This window comes from Anomaloglossus baeobatrachus, chromosome 5 (genome assembly GCF_048569485.1).
Source record: "Anomaloglossus baeobatrachus isolate aAnoBae1 chromosome 5, aAnoBae1.hap1, whole genome shotgun sequence".
NCBI lineage: Eukaryota > Metazoa > Chordata > Amphibia > Anura > Aromobatidae > Anomaloglossus > Anomaloglossus baeobatrachus.
In genome coordinates this window covers 25,558,437-25,578,516 of record NC_134357.1, presented here as the reverse complement: position 1 = coordinate 25,578,516, position 20,080 = coordinate 25,558,437, and the positions used below count along the sequence as shown (strand labels likewise).

Genomic DNA, 20,080 nt, shown 5'->3' with positions numbered 1-20,080 from the left:
GCAAACAGGAAGGGGGTCTTGCAGTATAGAGGAAGGGGGGCTTGCAGTATAGAGGAAGGGGGGCTTGCAGTATAGAGGAAGGGGGTCTTGCAGTATAGAGGAAGGGGTCTTGCAGTATAGAGGAAGGGGGTCTTACAGTAAAGAGGAAGAGTCCTGCTGCATAAAGGGGGACCCACAGTTTAGAGAAAGGGGGTCCTGCTGCATAGAGGAAAGGGATCATGCTGCATAGAGGAAGAGGGTCCTGCAGTATACAGGAAGGTGCTCCTGCAGCATATAGAAAGGGGGCCCTGCAGTATAGAGGAATGGGGTCCTGCAGTATAGAAGAAGAGGGTTCCGCTGCATAAAGGAGGTCCCACAGTTTTGAGAGAAGGGGTCCTAAGGAATAGAGAAAGGGGGTCCCGCTGCATAGAGGAAAGAGATCATGCTGCATAGAGGAAGAGAGTCCTGCAGTATACAGAAAGGGGGTCCTGCAGCATATAGGAACGGGGTCCGGTGGCATAGAAGGTCCTGCGGCATTTAATAAGGGGGTCCTGCAGCATATAGGAAGGGGGTCCTGCAGCATATAGGAAGGGGGTCCTGTGGCATAGAGTAAGGGGGTCCTGTGGCATAGAGTAAGGGGGTCCTGTGGCATAGAGGAAGGGGGTCCTGTGGCATAGAGGAAGTGGGTCTTGTGGCATAGAGGAAGGGGTCCTGCATCATAGAGGAAGGGGTTTCTGCAACATAGAGGTAAGGGTCCCACAGTATAGAGGAAGTGGGTCCTGTGGCATAGAGGAAGGGGGTCCAGTGGCATAGAGGAAGGGGGTCTAGATGCATAGGGGTAGAGAGTCCTGCAGCATAGAGGAAGGGGGTCCTGTGGCATATAGGAAGGGGGTCCTGCAGCATAGAGGAAGGGGGTCCTGTGGCATATAGGAAGGGGGTCCTGCAGCATAGAGGAAGGGGGTCTAGATGCATAGGGGTAAAGAGTCCTGCAGCATAGAGGAAGGGGGCCCTGTGGTATAGAGGAAGGGGGTCCTGCAGCATAGAGGAAGGGGGCCCTGTGGCATATAGGAAGGGGGTCCTGCAGCATAGAGGAAGGGGGCCCTGTGGTATAGAGGAAGGGGGTCCTGCAGCATAGAGGAAGGGGGTCTAGATGCATAGGGGTAGAGAGTCCTGCAGCATAGAGGAAGGGGGTCCTGTGGCATATAGGAAGGGGGTCCTGCAGCATAGAGGAAGGGGGTCCTGTGGCATATAGGAAGGGGGTCCTGCAGCATAGAGGAAGGGGGTCTAGATGCATAGGGGTAAAGAGTCCTGCAGCATAGAGGAAGGGGGCCCTGTGGTATAGAGGAAGGGGGTCCTGCAGCATAGAGGAAGGGGGCCCTGTGGCATATAGGAAGGGGGTCCTGCAGCATAGAGGAAGGGGGCCCTGTGGTATAGAGGAAGGGGGTCCTGCAGCATAGAGGAAGGGGGTCTAGATGCATAGGGGTAGAGAGTCCTGCAGCACAGAGGAAGGGGGCCCTGTGGTATAGAGGAAGGGGGTCCTGCAGCATAGAGGAAGGGGGCCCTGTGGCATATAGGAAGGGGGTCCTGCAGCATAGAGGAAGGGGGTCTAAATGCATAGGGGTAGAGAGTCCTGCAGCATAGAGGAAGGGGGTCCTGTGGTATAGAGGAAGGGGGTCCTGCAGCATAGAGGAAGGGGGTCTAGATGCATAGGGGTAGAGAGTCCTGCAGCATAGAGGAAGTAGGTCCTGTGGCATAGAGGAAGGGGGTCCTGCAGCATAGAGGAAGGGGGTCCTGCAGCATAGAGAAAAGGGTCCTGCAGCATAGAGGAAGGGGGCCCTGTGGCATATAGGAAGGGGGTCCTGCAGCATAGAGGAAGGGGGTCCAGCTGCATAAAGTTAGGGGTCCTGCAGCATAGAGGAAGGAGGTCCTGTGGAATAGAGAAAGGGGGTCCTGCTGCATAGAGGAGGGGGCCCTGTAGCATAGAGGAAGGGGTTCCAGTAGGATGACCCCTATTGCCTGACAGGGTACATTTGGAACTTCTATGCATTGCGTGGTGACCTGCAGATCCATTGCTAGATTTACCTTGTAGCAAAATGTGAAATGTGCCATAAGGTCCCAGCACCGAGGTCTGCCGTATTCGAGCTGATCACTGCATTTCAGGGGCCTTTTGCCTGACAGGCGACCCTTGGAATATATGAGTAATCAGATTTGGGGTACAGGCGCAGTCAATGCCCACCCAGCGGCTGCTGAGCTGGATGGAGTAAGCAGACAGTTTTTCATCTTTGTTGCTGCTGCCATTTGCTATCTATAGAGTGCAGCGTGTTTTATGTGTTTAACGGAAGGGTTACTATAAAGGCTGGGTCTAAAGTTAGGAGTAGAATTAAGGCTAAGGCTTGGGCTAGAGCTGGGGCTAGGTTAGTGCTGGGGCTAGGGCTAGGTTTAGGACTCAAGATACATGGTACACACAGAGGAAGCACAGAGCCCGGTGGTCCACCACATCACTGTCTAGTACGGGGCTAATCGGAGGAAAACCTCTGTTACGGCCTTTAAATTGGGTTCGGCCTAGCGTTAGAGCTGGGGCTAAGAATAGAGTTGAGGCTAAGGTTAGGACTGGGGCTATGGATAGGGATAGAATTGGGGTTAGGTTTAGGGCAAGAGTTAAGGCTAGGGATAGGGCTAGAACTAGGGTTAGGTTTAGGACAAGATTTAGGATTAATGTTAGAGCTAGAACTACGGTTAGGTTTTGGGCAAGAGTTGGGGCTAGGATTAGGTTTAGCGCAAGAGTTAGGGCTAGGGTAAGGGATAGAACTAGGGTTAGGTTCAGGGCAATAGGTAGGTCTAGAGTTAGGGCCAGAGCAAGAGTTAGGGCTAGGGTAAGGGATAGAACTATGGGTTAGGACAAGCGTTAGCACTAGTGTTAGAGCTTGATTTAGGGTTAGGTTCAGTGCAAGAGTTAGGGCTAGAGTTAGAGATAGAACTAGATTTAGGCCAAGGGTTAGGGTTGGAACTAGGGTTAGATTTAGGGCAAGAACAAGGATTAGGGCAAGAGTTAGGCCAAGGATTAGGGCTAGAACTAGGGTTAGGTTTAGGGTAAGAACTAGGATTAGGTTTAGGGCAAGAGTTAGGCCAAGAGTTAGTGCTACAACTAGGGTTAGATTTAGGGAAAGAACTAGGATTAGGTTTAGGGCAAGAGTTAGGCCAAGGGTTAGGGCTAGAACTAGGGTAAGGTTTAGGGCAAGAACTAGGATTAGGTTTAGGGCAAGAGTTAGGCCAAGGGTTAGGGCTAGAACTAAGATTAGATTTAGGGCAAGAACTAGGATTAGGTTTAGGGCAAGAACTAGGATTAGGTTTAGGGTAAGAGTTAGGCCAAGGGTTAGGGCTAGAATTAGGGTTACGTTTAGGGATAGAACTAGGGTTAGGGCTAGAACTAGGGTTACGTTTAGGGCTAGAACTAGGGTTAGGATTAGGGCTAGAACTAGGCCAAGGGTTAGGGCTAGAACTAGGGTTAGGTTTAGGGTAAGAGTTAGGCCAAGGGTTAGGGCTAGAACTAGGGTTACGTTTAGGGCTAGAACTAGGGTTAGGGCTAGAACTAGGGTTACGTTTAGGGCTATAACTAAGGTTAGGATTAGGGCTAGAACTAGAGTTAGGGTTAGGGCTAGAACTAGGGTTACGTTTAGGGCAAGAACTAGGATTAGGTTTAGGGTAAGGTTAGGCCAAGGGTTAGGGCTAGAACTAGGGTTAGGATTAGGGCACGAGTATTAATATAATCATATAAAAATAATAGAACAAAATTAAAAGTAAAATAATATTAAAACAATATTTTATATTTTATGTTGGATTTTAGCAAAATGCATAAAAAACTACAAGGAAAAAGGGTAAAGTATAATTACTGGACTAGTGGAAGACACTAAGGCGCTAACAGTTTACGGCTTAGGGGGCACAAAATACTTGTGAGGGGCTGTCCTGATGGCTGCCTACAATGCAGGGCCGGCTTTAGGCCGTCTGGACAAAAACAAGAACATTTCCATTCACTGGCAGCAAGCAGAGGTGATGGAAATGATGTAGAAAATTGCCTTATCAGAGTGTTTTTCATCGCTGGCACCACGGCACCTGGCAGTGAGGAACCGCTCATTATGGGCTGTCGGGGAGCCTATTATGGGATGTCATCTTCTCGCACACATTTGTGCTATATTATAGGATGCCAATCTCGTTAGCTTTCTGTGTGCGCTATTATGGGATGTATGTGGGAAGACTAATACGAGATGCCAGACTCCCCTCACCACATTAGAGGGAAATATTATGGGATGCCACACTTTCCTTGTGTGGTGATGAAGATGATGATTATGGGATAAATGGTGTACGCAGGGGATCTGTGGACCCTGGTGGTCCGCCACATTATTGTCTAGTAGGGGATGTCCTATGTTACGGCCTCTACATCGCCATGGAGCGCACTGAGGCCTATGCACCTCTGATGGTGGCATCCAAGATGGCTGCCTGCCCCGTACACAAGTACCATATGTGGGGGTTCATTCACCCAAACCTGTTTTGAGGCTTTTTTTCATCACTACAATATGAATATGTGGACATTACTGACAAAACAGACCCCCTGTGTGAGGTAAAATGTGTATTCTTTCTTCCTCATCTATATTTTTGGTCAGTGTAATGGTTATAACTATCCTCCCCCCCAATAGGTCACAGAACTTTGACCCCCCCATAGGGTTTAATGCTGATCCAAGTTCGATCCATTACAACGGCGGGGGTGTTGTGGTTGTATGGGGTCACGACAAAAGTGTAAAAATGTCCATTTTTAGTGTTTGATATCGTGACGGATGATCGGTTGTGAATTATCGCGATATATTTTATTATGCAGAGGGGAGTATCGCAATATATTCCTGTCAGATCGTACAGAAATCGCCTGCGCAAAAGCTGGGAGAGTACTAATATGGCCGCCATGAGGGTTCCCAATCCGCAGTTCTGATTGGTCGCTCTGTGTATAATGTGTGGTAATAGAAGATATCAGACTGAAAAGTGACCGCTCAGGATTCTGGGAAAGCTGGGTGGCAGCAGGATAACATGGCAGGAGGTGGAAGTGGCCCTCAGGTGATGTGTGCCACTGCTGTCACCATGGCACCTGGCACTCTGAGGGCCTGTCACTCAGGAGGACCTATTATGGGATGTCATCCTCTCTCCCTCACACCACACTTATATTATGGGATGCCAGGCTTTCCCTAAAGTTATTATGGGATGTCACTGAGCACTATTATGGGATGGCAATCTCTCTCTTTCTCTGCTGTGAGGAGACTATTATGGGATGTCCAGGCTTAGGCCTATTATGGGATGTCACACTTTTGCTTGTGTGTGATGATGATTATGGGATGGCTGGTGGAAAAAAGGGGGGGGTGGAGGAGGAGGACATTATGGGATGTCAGACTCCCTCAGGTTTATTATGGGATGTCAGGCCGGCCCATCTCTAGGGCAACACGCTGGTGGTCATGGTAACGGGGCGGGACGAGGGAAGGGGTGTGGTCTCCACCATCACTGCCGGTGTACAGGAGAGAGGAGCGGGAGTGTGAGCCGACCGGAGGGAACGTGGAGGCGTCTGGACCGTGAGAGTACCGGCCCCGGTGAGCGAGGGGGGCCGGGGGAGAGGCTGAGGGAGGCGGGGACCGGGAGCGGAGGGCTCCGGGGGGGTGTGGAGGGCTGCGAGGACACCGGCCTGTGGCGACCTATTGTGTGCGGCGGGGCGCCGGGAGACTCGGACGAAGAGGGGGGCGCCCTGCGTGTGCGGGGAGAGGGATCGCCGGGGGAAGGGGCGCCCTGCGTGTGCGCGGCGGGGAACCGGAACCCGGGAGAAGGGGACGAAGAGGGGCGCCCTGCGTGTGTGCGGCGGGGAGCCGGAGCCCGGGAGACGGGGCGCCCTGCGTGTGTGCGGCGGGGAGCCGGAGCCCGGGAGACGGGGCGCCCTGCGTGTGTGCGGCGGGGAGCCGGAGCCCGGAAGACGGGGCGCCCTGCGTGTGTGCGGCGGGGAGCCGGAGCCCGGGAGACGGGGCGCCCTGCGTGTGTGCGGCGGGGAGCCGGAGCCCGGAAGACGGGGCGCCCTGCGTGTGTCCGGCGGGGAGCCGGGAGAAGGCGACGAAGAGGGGCGCCGTGCGTGTGTGCGGCGGGGAGACGGAACCCGGGAGAAGGGGACGAAGAGGGGGCGCTCTGCGTGTGCGGGGAGAGGGATCGCCGGGGGAAGGGGCGCCGTGCGTGGGGATCCGGAGCCCGGGAGAAATATGCGCCGTGCTAGCGGGGTGAAGGGGTGCTCTCCGTGAGCGGGAGAAGAGGCGCCCTGTGTGCGGGAGAAGGGGTGCTTTGCAAGTGAAGGGGGGGTCCCTGGGAAGAAGGGGGTGATGTGTGTGTGTGTGTGTGTGTGTGTGTGTGTGTGTGTGTGTGTGTGTGTTGTAGGAGGGGGGGTACCCAGGAAGAAGGGGTGCCCTGCTTGTGTGATAAGGGGGGTGCCTTACATGTGCGGGAGAAGTGGGGCCCTGTTCCTGCGGGAGGAGGGCGGGCCCCAAGGGAGAAAGGATGCCTTACATGTGCGGGAGAAGGGGTACCCCCCAGAGAGAAGGGGTACCCCCCAGAGAGAAGGGGTACCCCCCAGAGAGAAGGGGTGCCTTACATGTGCAGGAGAAGCGGGGGGGCCCCAGGTGAGAAGGGGTGCTCTGCGTGAGAGAAGGGGTACCCTGCTTGTGCGGGAGAAGGGGCTCCCTGCTTGTGAGAAATAGGGGGAGCGCCTGGCAAAGAGGACCCCTGGGAGAATGGGTGTCCTGTGCGTGCGGGAGGAGGGCCCTGCAGTGTGTGAGAAAAAGGCCCCCGAGGAGGAGGTGCCCTGCATGTGTGGGGTGAAGGGGGGGGGGGGCCCAGGGAGAAGGGGGCTACCTGTGTGTGCAGGGTGAAGTTGGGGCCCCGTGGAAAAGGTGTCTTGCGTGTTCCTCTATAGATACCTTGCGGATCCTCCTGGGGGGCTTTGTAGTTGCATTGTGTTCATTGTTTTGCTAGTCACCCCCCCCCCCTCCCATTTTTTTCCTCTTCACCCTGGGGTCATTATTGTCACCCCCTGCACCTATTTTTTTTTCTCTCTCCCCGGCCCCCCTCTTCCGACTCCTCCTTCCACGTTCTTTTCCTCCTCCCAGTGTGCAGCACTTACCAGGGGACTACAACCCCCAGCAGCCGGCCTGACAAAGGGCTCATCCGGTAGCTGCATTTCGCCCTGTAGCCACTGGCAGCAGTGTTATTAATGTCCTCATTAGAGGGTGCTGAACTTTAGCCTGCGCCCGGATGGAGGCGTTTGTGTGTTCATGTCTGATCGGTGACCGGAGGATCTTCATTCCTGAGTTTGCGGCTGGGTGTATGTGTATTATATACTTCGCTGTGTGCTACCGTGGAATGTTTTTGTTTTTGGTCACCTGTCCAGTGGTGGAGAAATAAACACTTGGCCATTTTTATTTATTTTTTTGCCCAGTATTCCCCAACTGTTTAAAATGACATCTCCTGTGATGCTCATCAGGCTAAGAGTATTGGAGCATGATGGGAATTGTAGTTGTGGTGCAGCTGGACGGCCACAAATCCCCTCCTGTCCTGATTGGAGGCTGCCGGTCTGGACTCATGATGGGTTTATGTACATTTTGCTTTGTTCAGTCTTCATATAACTTTATTTTTCTCTAATCCCCTCCATTACAGCCTCCTCTCCTGTGCCAGCAAAGCGGCCGCCCCTGAATTTCCTTGGATATTAACTTCTGCCTCGTGGGGGCGTTAAAAAAATGGCTTCTGGAATGGGACCACCCTCGCCAGGTAGCGACGGCGAAATCGAGGTCATGCTGAACAGCCACCATCAAGGTAAGAAAAACAGAAATTCTGATGTATTTGTGCTTCTGTCAGTGAAGTGTTTCGTCTTATTTACACCTTTTGTTTAGCAAAATGATTCAGAACCCTGGTCTGGCGTCCACATTTTTAGGCCACGGGACCAGAAACCTGCAAACCTCCACTAGAAGAGGCATCAGGGACGCCCGCCAGTGCAGAGAGGTCTACAGGGCTCAGGTCCGGGGGCCACCGGCTAATGCTGGACCTGGATTCTGCAAATCCTTTTTATTTATTTTCGCTCTATTGCTCATATCAGCTGTTCTGATCGCATCCAAAACTGAAAGATGGATACAAGAAACAGCTAGAAGTTTGGTACAAATGTATCCAGACAATGCCCTGAGCTAAATACATCAGAACCTCCTTTCCTTAAAGGGAACCTGTCACCACTTTTTTGGCGTATAAGCTGCGGCCACCACCACCAGGCTCTTATATACAGCATGTTAGAACTCTGTATATAAGAGCCCATCCCGGGGGTATAACATAAAAAACACGTTATAATACTTACCTAACGGTTGCTCCTTGGGCCTTATGGGCGTCTCCATTCTTTAGTGCCGGCGCCGCCTCTTTCGGCCATCTTCGTCCTCCTTCTCTAGCCGCAGTGCATGACGCGTCCGACGTCATCCACACTCGCCGGCATTCAGGTCCTGAGCAGGGCAGATCAAAGTCTTGTAGTGCGCCTGCGCAGGACCGGCGAGTGTGTAGGACGCATCATACACACAGGAGTCAGAAGGAGGACGAAGATGGCCGAAAGATGAGGCGCTACCACCGGAGAACGGAGACGCCTATCTTGCCAACCGAGCGACCGTTAGGGAAGTATTATAAAATGTTTATGTACTCACAGCGGCCTGGGCTCTTATATAGCATTCTTACATGCTGTATATAAGAGCCCGGTGGTGGTAGCCGCAGCTTGTACGCCAAAAAAGTGGTGACAGGTTCCCTTTAATGTCTTGGTGGTTTGTAAGGCCCTGTGCGCACGCTGCGGATTTCGCTGAAGGAATGCTGCAGAAAATGTTTATAATATTTTTGCAGTCCTCCAGCAAAGCCTAATGAGGATAAAAAAATGCTGTGCACACACTGCGGTTTTTTTTTTGTTTTGTTTTTGTCACTGCGGGTTTTGCTGCAGAATTTCCGCTGCGGAATTAATGTGCATGTCACTTCCTTTCCGCAGGTACCGGCTTTTTTTTGCCATAGATAATGGTAAAAAAACCCACAGGGACCAACCTGCGGAAAAACACGGCAATTCCACACACAGACCGCAGCAAAACCGCATGTGGATTTAGGGTGTGGTGTTTTTTTTTTGTTTTTTTTTTTTTTTTTTTTTGCCGTGGGTGCAGAATTCTTTTCCTAAGAAAATTCCATTTTCTAGTGCGCACAGGGCCTTAGGCCACTTTCACCAGGGCTGTGGAGTCGGTAAGGCAAACCTTCGACTCCGACTCCTCAAATTCTCTTGCACCGACTCCGACTCCGGCTCCGACTCCGGCTCCGACTCCGACTCCTACATATATTGCTTATAGTTAGGTGAAAAATTTATTGTAGTACATGAATAGGTGTATGTGAACATCAGACATTTAATAATTTTTATGATACAATAATCAAGATATTTGGATAGAACATAAAATATATTTATTGGATACAACTTTAGAACACAAAAAACTGTAATAAATTGTAAATATGTAATACACTATGTAATATACAGTAGATTACATATATATCTTGTGTGTGTATATACACTGTGTATATATATATATATATATATATATATATATATATATATATATATATATATTTACAATTTATTAGTTTTTTGTGTTCTAAAGTTGTATTCCAATAAATATTTTATGTTCTATCCAAATATCTTGATTATTGTATCATAAAAACAATTAAATGTCTGATGTTCACATTGTACTACAATAAATTTTTCACTTAAATATAAGCATTATACTAAATGTTATTATTTAGTAAAATATTCAGCACATTCTGCATTGCACTCCTGTCCCCAATTTATTATATATTTTAGGAGTCGGAGTCGGTGCATTTTATACCGACTCCGACTCCACCAAAATGAGCTCCGACTCCGACTCCACGACTCCGACTCCGACTCCACAGCCCTGACTTTCACACCAGTTTTTTTTCCATCAGTCACAATCCGTTTCGTGACTGATGCGATGGATCCTGTAAAAAAAAAAAAAAAACAGATCCGTCGTACCACTTTTGTCATGCCAAAGGTTATTTGCTGTTGAAAACCTAGATCACCCCATCCTGAGAGAAAATCCTTCGCGGAATCCATCATTTGACTGTTTGACGGATCCGTCACTGTCCATTTTTTCGATGCAAATAAAAAAAACATTACTGTGGACATTGTGTCCGTCGGACGGACACACATTTTTCGACGGCTGAAAAGTGAGGCCATCCGTCGCTAATACAAGTCAATGCAAAAAAAAAAAAAAACCGGATCCAGCGCTGGATCCATTTTTTCCAAAATGTGACTGATTGTGGCTGATGGCAAAAAATGGATGTGTTAAAGAGGCCTTACATTGAGCAACCCATTATCATGGGTCAGCAGCCTGCCCTGCGGTGCCCCAGCTGTGGTTACACTACAACTCCCAGCATGTCCTGAGACTGCTGCTGATCCCTGGTTTGGCTCATGTATGATTGGCCAGGACTGGAAACCATTATTACAAACTTCTAGCTGTGAGAAGGATTAGGCCTGCGCAGGTTTTCTTTCACAAGACCATTGCCATTCATGGCAGTCAGTGCTATTTCATAAAAGTGCTGCGGAATATGTTGGCGCTATATAATTATGTACGGCTGATTGCTGAGCAGTGTGTTTGTTTTTTTTGAGATTTTCTCAGCTTGATGATGGGGTCGCTTTATTACATATTGGTGTCCCCTCATTCACATGATACATATAGATTGTAGACCGGGTGTGTGACTTTCTGGCAGATGTGATCCGCACATGTGAAAGATTCTACTGATTTGTGGAAAATGTTAGTAAATAAAAAGTTTTGCTAAGTAACACATTGGATGTAACTATGTTGCTGTAAGCGTTTACATAAAATGGTGATTTTTGTGCAAAAAATGCTGGAAGAGTATATATAAGCTCAGCCTGTGATGTCCGGACCAAAAGTGGGTCAGGACCAGTGGCCGGTCCGGGCCTTACTGATATTGTGAATATTGTCGCTCTTTTATCAAGTCGGCATGGATGAGTTCTGCTCGGGGACATCCAAACGTTTTTGACGACCTGTTCACGACTGCACTGGAATCACGCACGTGATCAAATGGTAAAATACACATTTTATTTGTTACTCTAGAGTAGACGAGGGTATGGAGAGATCTGAGCTGGATGCACCCTTGGGGGGTGGGGGGGCTGGTCACCCCACCACTGGGCTATCTAATTATTCTGGGCCTGAAAATGTCCATATTGCTTATAGGATGGAAGTGACTGGGGTTCAGTCCTATCTAGGTGATCAGAGCGTCCTTATTTAGGGAAAATTAACACTTTGTGCTGATCATTTCGGGAGCACGAACTATGGAAATTATCAATACAATAATTGACATAATTAAAGGTAATTTGCATAAGGTTGTCCCAAATTTCCCTTGCAGGTGGGGGAGGGGGAAGAAGGATTGGGCTGTCTGATTTCAACATGGCTGAGCCTTTTGTGCTCCGGGGGGAAAGGGGGAATAAGCATCCACACGACGTGTGGCATCAGTTTATTCCCTCCTCAGCATGTACGGGCGCAGTAAAGAATGGCCGACAGCTTTATAAATTGTGCGACCGGCTTAAGTGTCCATCGTTGTAACGACTGATAAGGTCTGATGCTGAGAAATACAGGGCTGCTTCCAGGAAAAGGGAGGCGTAACCGCCCCTTTAAGCGAGGACTTCCTTGTTGCTCCTGGTTGGGGTCTGTTTCCGTTTTAATCAGAGTAAGTCATACGCTTCTGTTAATGAACGTGTGATCCGTAGAAAATGTCGGTCGGGTAGTTACGTGTCCGGTCCTCCTCTGCACACACGTGGTTATAGAAGACCCCACGGCTCTCGTCTCTTCTCACCGGCCCCTTGTCAGGTGTCTCCATGATATTTTCTGTTTACGTCCCTTGTAATCTTGTACCAATAGGTATCGGACAGAGTCTGTGTTTGACAGGAGGAGTTCTCCTAGGCACAGATGAGGCCTAATCTCAGGATGTGGTGCGGTTGCTCCCGCCGCCAGGCTCTGGGCATTATTCAGTCGGAGTGTACGGTCCTTTACGCCTTCTCCATTCTCACCGGTGGATTTCTGGGTTCTTGTTGTGGATTTTGTTGTATTTTGATGTTCTACCTTCATCTGTACTGACACCCCCCCTCCATGTGAATTCAGCATTTATTGGCATTCAGACTTGTAACCTGACAGTGCTACGTTGCGATTAATGAAATTGCGAGCTGTATATCCATAAGAGACCCTAAATGTACTTGGCCCTGTTCACATTACCAGGTGGCTTTTTGCTTGACACCTTCACCAGTGAATGAGCCAACCCATACCTGCACATATCCCTTAAAATAAGTATACAATGAGATACTTCAACCATATGGATTACCGTATTTTTCGTTTTATAAGACTCGCCCCAAATTTAGAGATTAAAAAATGGGGTCTGTCTTATACTCCAGTGTTGTCTTACCGGAGGGGGGCGGCAGCAGTGGTGGAGCGGGGTCACAGGAGGCAGAGGCTGTGCTAGCAGCGGCGGCGGCTCCATGGTGGCAGCGGCGGGTCAGTGGTGGAGCAGGCCGGTTTGGTGAGTGTCCAGTCTGTCCGTGGTCCCGGTTGAAATGATGGCGCCCGGAGCGGCGCGTGCGCAGATGGAGCTCTCATCCGAGAGCTCCATCTGCGCACGCGCTGACTCCCGGCACCATCATTTGAAGCCGGGACCGCGGACAGACTGGGACACTCGTCGCACAGCCATCGCAGTCCGCACAGTCACCTGCCCGCCAGCACAGAAAGGCAGCCGGGACTGACAGGCACCTGGCCGCCCGCACGCAGAGCTGCACAGACAACGCCCTCCACCCCTGGTAAGCTAGATTTGGATTTTAAGACGCACCCCTCATTTTCCTCCCAAATTTTTGGGAGGAAAAGTGTCTTATAATCCGAAAAATACGGTATATATTTTTGTGCGGCCGGACGGAGCCCTATGGGTAAGCTTGTGGTGGGATTGAAGTCTATGGCTGTACCCCGCTTACTGGTTGCTGGTCTGGTTCACGTACACGGTGTGTGATCTTGGGGCGTTCGCTGGCTTGTTACTCTGGCGTTGGCTGCTCCCATTCTTTATCCGTACGGAGACATCACTGTTTTGCTTCGCCCCATTGGACCTGATGTACATTTGCGTCTTGTCCGGCAGGGTCAGGTGTTGCAGTAATACCACTGAGGCGAGGGCCGGAGGCTCCACATTCACCGGTCTGTCTTGAGCCCGGCCACGACTAGGTGCAGGGTGGATGTTTGGGGTGCTGCCATCTTGTCAAAGTCAGAAAGTAAAGCAGCCATTAACTGTCCTGTCCTAAAGAAACAAAAGCTCCCCCCCCCCCCCCTCCCCCTGCAGAGCTGCGTGTGCAGCGTGGGCGGGAGGGGGCTGTCAGACACGGGAAGCCCCCACCTCCTTTGCATGTGCTTTTTTACTTCTCCATAAGCGACCCTAGGCCACAGGCCTGGATCTGTGCCTCGTCCCCTGCTGTGCGCCTTGTGCCCTTTTTCTTCTTAAAGGAGCCGCAGTGTGTGTGTGTCTCCCGGAGCTTGTCCGTGCTGCCGCCTCCTCTCATGCCGCGCTCAGACCCCCTCCTTCATGGGAGATACAGTTCCTGCCTTTCCCGGGCTTTTGTTCTCCTACCCAGCAACTGATGGGTGACCTGCGGGCTGTCACATGTGCCGGCCGCTCCATATACAGCTCCTATAGGAATCCTGCAATGTGACTGGTTACAGGGCTGCAGGTAGATGGAAGTCAGGGATATACACGGGGTAGGTCAGTAACTGCAGCTCTGCGTATACTGGATGAGAACTGCTAGTTACCCCGGTAAGGCTGTGTTCACATCTGGGTTGTTGCCAAAAATGTCACCAATATGACAAAGCATTATCCCTTAGTGACGGCCATCATGACTGATGCCTAGAGGACCCTGGACGACCATCTAATATGTAATTGAGGGGGCTTCCTTATGCTGCTTTAATGGGAAATGTAATTGGACAGTTGCATTTCAACTGCCTGATCCTTTTGTTCTTGGGCGATAATCCATGAGTGGATTATCATTATTATTGGGGTCTTACTACCGCTGGACAGTGTATGGGGGGCAAAAAGATATCTAATGTCTGTCCGACTGGCTAGCCTATGGTGCAAAAGGAGTAAGGGTTTACACCCGGGTTACCCGCTATTCCCCATAAGGTGTGATGGGCACCAGTCATGGCTTCAGTGCCCAGTGAAGACCCTGCAGAGTGCCTGTGCTCCTTCGGGCCGATGTGTGAGGGGTTGCGGAGTGCGGCCTCCATGAATGAAGATGGAACACGTTTGGTCGCTGGAGGTCCGTGTCACAGACCTGCCCAAAGGAATGGCTTAGGATTGTGCCTAGTGCTTTACCAACAACATTTAGGGTCTACTGACAGATTGGAAAAATAAACTTGGGAAAGTGCTTGCTTTTATACCCGTCTGGAGGGCTACACCCCCATAATGTACCGTCGCTCCACATAGAGGGGGCTTCAGGAAGCTGTTCATGAAAATGTAGGCTTTTCAATGTTTTGATGGCCGGTCGTATAATAATATTAGTGAATGACTTTGTTCCTTGCACTTGATGCATGTGAGGGGCCGTTTACTAAACCACCGCGATCTGTAAATAAAGCATAAAAATAATGTCATCCAGTGAACAAGTGTTTTGCTCAATCATGAAGCAATGGGCAGCCCGTTCACACTGCAAGATGATCGCATACAGAGCGTTCCTAGGAAAACCCGCTCACCGTCGACCCTGTGTAAATGCTCCTGAAGCAATTGTGGGGGTGTCCTGTATCTGCCGGCTACATTGTGCTCCTGCTTATTCGGTCATACATCGCTGTGAAGGTAAACTGGACTTGTGCATGGTGGTGCCCACTGCTGTGGTACATTGTAGGCAGAGTATATGGGACTTGTGCACAGCGGTTCCTACTAGTGTCCTACATCATTGTGAGGGTATTCGGGACTTGTGCATGGTGGTGCCCACCACTGTCATACCCCGCCCAATGTATGACAGCCATGGGCACCACCACATACCCTCCCTCCGATGTATGACAGAGGTGGGCACAACTATGCACAAGTCCCAAATGCCCTCCACCCACCCCTACCCTCAATGTATTTGAGACTCGTTCATAGCTGTGGCCACCGCTATCATACTCTGGGTGTAGGGTATATGTGACTCATGCATGGTGGTGCCCAACTCTAATACATTGGGGATGTAGGGTATATGGGAATCGTACATGGTGGTGGAGCCCACCAATGTCATACATTGGGAGGGTGTATTTTGGACTCGTGCATGGTGGTGCCCACCTCTGTAAGAAATCTGAGGCAGGGTATACTGGACTCGTGTATGGTGTTTGTTGCCCACCGTTGTCGTACATCGGAGGTAGAGTACATAGGACTCGTGCATGGAGGTGCCCGTAATTCATGACTCCTCCCTTCCCCCCCCCCCCCCCCCCCCAACGAATGTATGACAATGCTGGGCATCACCATGCACGACTCCCGTATACCCTGCCCACCGCTGTCATACTTTGGGGGTAGGGTATATGTGACTCGTGCATGGTGGTGTCCACCACTGTGATACGTTGGAGGCAGGGTATAGGGGACTCATGCATGGTGTTGCCCACCGCTGTGATACGTTGGAGGTAGAGTATATGGGACTCGTGCACAGTGGTGACCACCGTTGTCCTACTTTGGGGCAGGGTATACAGGACTCATGCATATTGGTGGCTCCACTGTCATACATGGGGGGGGGGGAGAGAGTATAGGTATATGGGACTTTGATATGGCGCTATAAAAAAATCAAGGTATCTGCATGTCATACACTTGAAACGGGGTATGTGGGACTGGTGCATGGTGGTGCCCTCCGCTGTCATACATCAGGGGTAGGGTGTGAGGGACTGGTGCATGGTGGTGCCCTCCGCTGTCATACATCAGGGGTAGGGTATGTGGGACTGGTGCATGGTCCTGCCCTTTGCTGTCCTACATTGGGGGTAGGGTGTGAGGGACTGGTGCATGGTGGTGCCCTCCGCTGTCATACATCAGGGGTAGGGTGTGAGGGACTGGTGCATGGTGGTGCCCTCCGCTGTCATACATCAGGGGTAGGGTGTGAGGGACTGGTGCATGGTGGTGCCCTCCGCTGTCATACATCAGGGGTAGGGTATGTGGGACTGGTGCATGGTGGCAGGGCTGTGGAGTCGGTAAGCCAAACCTTCGACTCCGACTCCTCAAATTCTCTTGCACCGACTCCGACTCCGGCTCCGACTCCGACTCCGGCTCCGACTCCGACTCCTACATATATTGCTTATAGTTAGGTGAAAAATTTATTGTAGTACATGAATGTGTATGTGAACATCAGACATTTAATAATTTTTATGATACAATAATCAAGATATTTGGATAGAACATAAAATATATTTATTGGAATACAACTTTAGAACACAAAAAACTGTAATAAATTGTAAATATGTAATACACTATGTAATATACAGTAGATTACATATATATCTTGTGTGTGTATATACACTGTATATATATATATTATATATTACATATTTACAATTTATTAGTTTTTTTGTGTTCTAAAGTTGTATTCCAATAAATATTTTATGTTCTATCCAAATATCTTGATTATTGTATCATAAAAACAATTAAATGTCTGATGTTCACATTGTACTACAATAAATTTTTCACTTAAATATAAGCATTATACTAAATGTTGTTATTTAGTAAAATATTCAGCACATTCTGCATTGCACTCCTGTCCCCAATTTATTATATATTTTAGGAGTCGGAGTCGGTGCATTTTATACCGACTCCGACTCCACCAAAATGAGCTCCGACTCCGACTCCACGACTCCGACTCCACAGCCCTGCATGGTGGTGCCCTCCGCTGTCATACATCAGGGGTAGGGTGTGAGGGACTGGTGCATGGTGGTGCCCTCCGCTGTCCTACATTGGGGGTAGGGTGTGAGGGACTGGTGCATGGTGGTGCCCTCCGCTGTCATACATCAGGGGTAGGGTGTGAGGGACTGGTGCATGGTGGTGCCCTCCGCTGTCCTACATTGGGGGTAGGGTGTGAGGGACTGGTGCATGGTGGTGCCCTCCGCTGTCCTACATTGGGGGTAGGGTGTGAGGGACTGGTGCATGGTGGTGCCCTCAGCTGTCATACATTGGGGGTAGGGTGTGAGGGACTGGTGCATGGTGGTGCCCTCCGCTGTCATACATCGGGGGTAGGGTGTGAGGGACTGGTGCATGGTGGTGCCCTCAGCTGTCATACATTGGGGGTAGGGTGTGAGGGACTGGTGCATGGTGGTGCCCTCCGCTGTCATACATCAGGGGTAGGGTGTGAGGGACTGGTGCATGGTGGTGACCTCCGCTGTCATACATTGGGGGTAGGGTACAAAGGACTGGTGCATGGTGGTGCCCTCCGCTGTCATACATTGGGGGTAGGGTGTGAGGTAGGGTGTGAGGGACTGGTGCATGGTGGTGCCCTCCGCTATCCTACATTGGAGGTCGGGTGTGAGGGACTGGTGCATGGTGGTGCCCTCCGCTGTCCTACATTGGGGGTCGGGTGTGAGGGACTGGTGCATGGTCCTGCCCTCCGCTGTCCTACATTGGGGGTCGGGTGTGAGGGACTGGTGCATGGTGGTGCCCTCCGCTGTCCTACATTGAGGGTAGGGTGTTAGGGACTGGTGCATGGTGGTGCCCTCTGCTGTCATACATTGGGGGTAGGGTGTTAGGGACTGGTGCATGGTGGTGCCCTCTGCTGTCATACATCGGGGGTCTGGTATGAGGGACTGGTGCATGGTGGTGCCCTCTGCTGTCATACATTGGGTGTAGGGTGTTAGGGACTGGTGCATGGTGGTGCCCTCTGCTGTCATACATTGGGGGTAGGGTGTTAGGGACTGGTGCATGGTGGTGCCCTCCGCTGTCCTATATTGGGGGTAGTGTATGTGGGACTGGTGCATGGTGGTGCCCTCCGCTGTCATACATTGGGGGTAGGGTGTGAGGGACTGGTGCATGGTGGTGCCCTCCGCTGTCATACATTGGGGGTAGGGTGTGAGGGACTGGTGCATGGTGGTGCCCTCCGCTGTCATACATTGGGGGTAGGGTGTGAGGGACTGGTGCATGGTGGTGCCCTCCGCTGTCATACATCGGGGGTAGGGTGTGAGGGACTGGTGCATGGTGGTCCCCTCCGCTGTCATACATTGGGGGTAGGGTGTGAGGGACTGGTGCATGGTGGTGCCCGCTGCTTTGTGTGTGGTCTGGAGCAGAGATGGCTGCGGGTACAGGCGACGTTCAGGCAGAATGTGGCTGGATTAATTTTCCTAATCTCTATTAGCAGTAACCTCTGTTCAGGCGGCGGTCTGCATGTATGTGGCGCATGTATACTGTTGCATATGATCGCCGCTCCTGCCGTACACAGCAGGGATTTTCTTTGTGTCCTGCAAAAAAAAAAAAGGATGGTATTGCATAGTGCAGCTCTGCCATCCGCACTGGTGATTCCTGCCAGGTCCACGCAGCCCCAGCTACTAAATCACATGAACAAAATGGCTGCAGAGCTCCAAGGAAATGCCCCTTCTAGCGTCCTGCGTGTCCAATTACAGCACAGGCTGCAGATCGGGTTATCTGCCAATGCCGGAATATATTCTCTGTGCATAATGCTACTTTCATAATGTCGTCGTGCCCCACCCCCACCCTGTCTTGTTCACCCCCCTCCCCTTCCCCCTCTTCTTACATCGAGGTGATCCTTTGATTATCCAGACAATTTCAGCTATGTGATTACTGGGATCGCTCGCCCATTTTCTCCATGTCCTAAAAACCCTCCCCACAGAGACCTAATCTATTAAACGCTGCATTATTCACTTACAGATGATGACGACCTGGACGAAGACCTATCCGAGGTGGAAACCCCGAAAGTAAAGAAGAAGAAGAAACCTAAAAAGCCACGAGAAACCAAGACTCCTAAAGGGAAGAGACAGAAGAAGGAGGTGAGTGAAGCGGCGGGACGGAGAGCAGATTCCCCCCAAAATCCGTGGGATTCATACAGAGGCTTTAGAGATGATATATTTTTTTTTTTTTTTTTTTTTTTTTTTTGCGCCTTTTTTCCAGGAACTGGATGACAGCTCTGGTGAAGGGAATGACTTTGGAGAGGACGATGGAGCCCTCATACGATCCGACAGTGAAGGCAGCGATTACACCCCCGGGAAGAAAAAGAAAAAAAAGCTGACACAGAAGAAAGAAAAGAAGTCCAAGCCTAAGCGTGACGAGGATGATGACGATGACGATGATTCTAAGGTGCGTGATATTTAGAGGGCGGGAATGCAGAGGCCTATCTCCGGGAAGCACAGCCTTTTCTGGTCCGAGGGCCACATTGTCAGAACCGATGCCTGCAGCAGTAATAAGTGTCCACACTGCAGGATTACTACTTACCTTCTGCTGCTCTTGCACCTCCCGATAAGGCTGCTTTTACACACCAGTTTTTTTGCCATCAGGCACAATCCGGTAAAAACCTGAAAAAAACAAAAACGGATCCGGCGTCTGTTGCCGCCGGATCCGTTTTTTCCCCAATAGACTTCTATTAATGCCGGATTGTGCATGATAGCCTTGCGTTCCATCCGACTTTCGCCAGATCCGGCAAAATTTGCTTGTCCGGCGGCCGGATGGAACGCTGAGGGGAACGTTTTTGTCTCCGGCGAAAAACCGTATCGTGCCGGATCCGGCGCCGTATGGCGTGTTTTATAATGGAAGCTTATGGATGCCGGATCCGGCGTAATGCGGCAAAAAAAAAAAAAAGATACGGCCACCGGATCCGGTTTTTTGAACTGAGCATGCTCAGTATCACAATGGATCCGTCAAAGAACTGATGGAAAAAAACTCATGCAACTGATCCGTTTTTTCGCCAGATCGTGCCTGATGGCAAAAAAACTGATGTATGAAAGCAGCCTATGTCCTCTTCACCCTACATGAGCCATACAAGGGT

General features: G+C 50.6%; 1 protein-coding gene across 6 annotated transcripts in view; it reads left to right on the top strand.

Moving 5' to 3' along the window:
* The first annotated feature begins 5,491 nt into the window (after positions 1 to 5,491).
* CHD4 (chromodomain helicase DNA binding protein 4) overlaps positions 5,492 to 20,080 on the top strand; it is a 197,894-nt gene continuing 183,305 nt past the window's right edge. For 5 of the 6 annotated variants that reach the window (XM_075348333.1, XM_075348332.1, XM_075348331.1 and 2 more), the window contains exons 1-4: positions 5,493 to 5,603; positions 7,702 to 7,857; positions 18,970 to 19,088; positions 19,210 to 19,395. In XM_075348333.1, coding sequence (XP_075204448.1) covers positions 7,782 to 7,857; positions 18,970 to 19,088; positions 19,210 to 19,395 — 381 coding nt within the window. In that variant the 5' untranslated portion in view covers positions 5,493 to 5,603; positions 7,702 to 7,781. Of the gene's footprint in view, positions 5,604 to 7,701; positions 7,858 to 18,969; positions 19,089 to 19,209; positions 19,396 to 20,080 lie in introns of all 6 variants that reach the window. The other variant, XM_075348329.1, reaches the window with a different exon arrangement.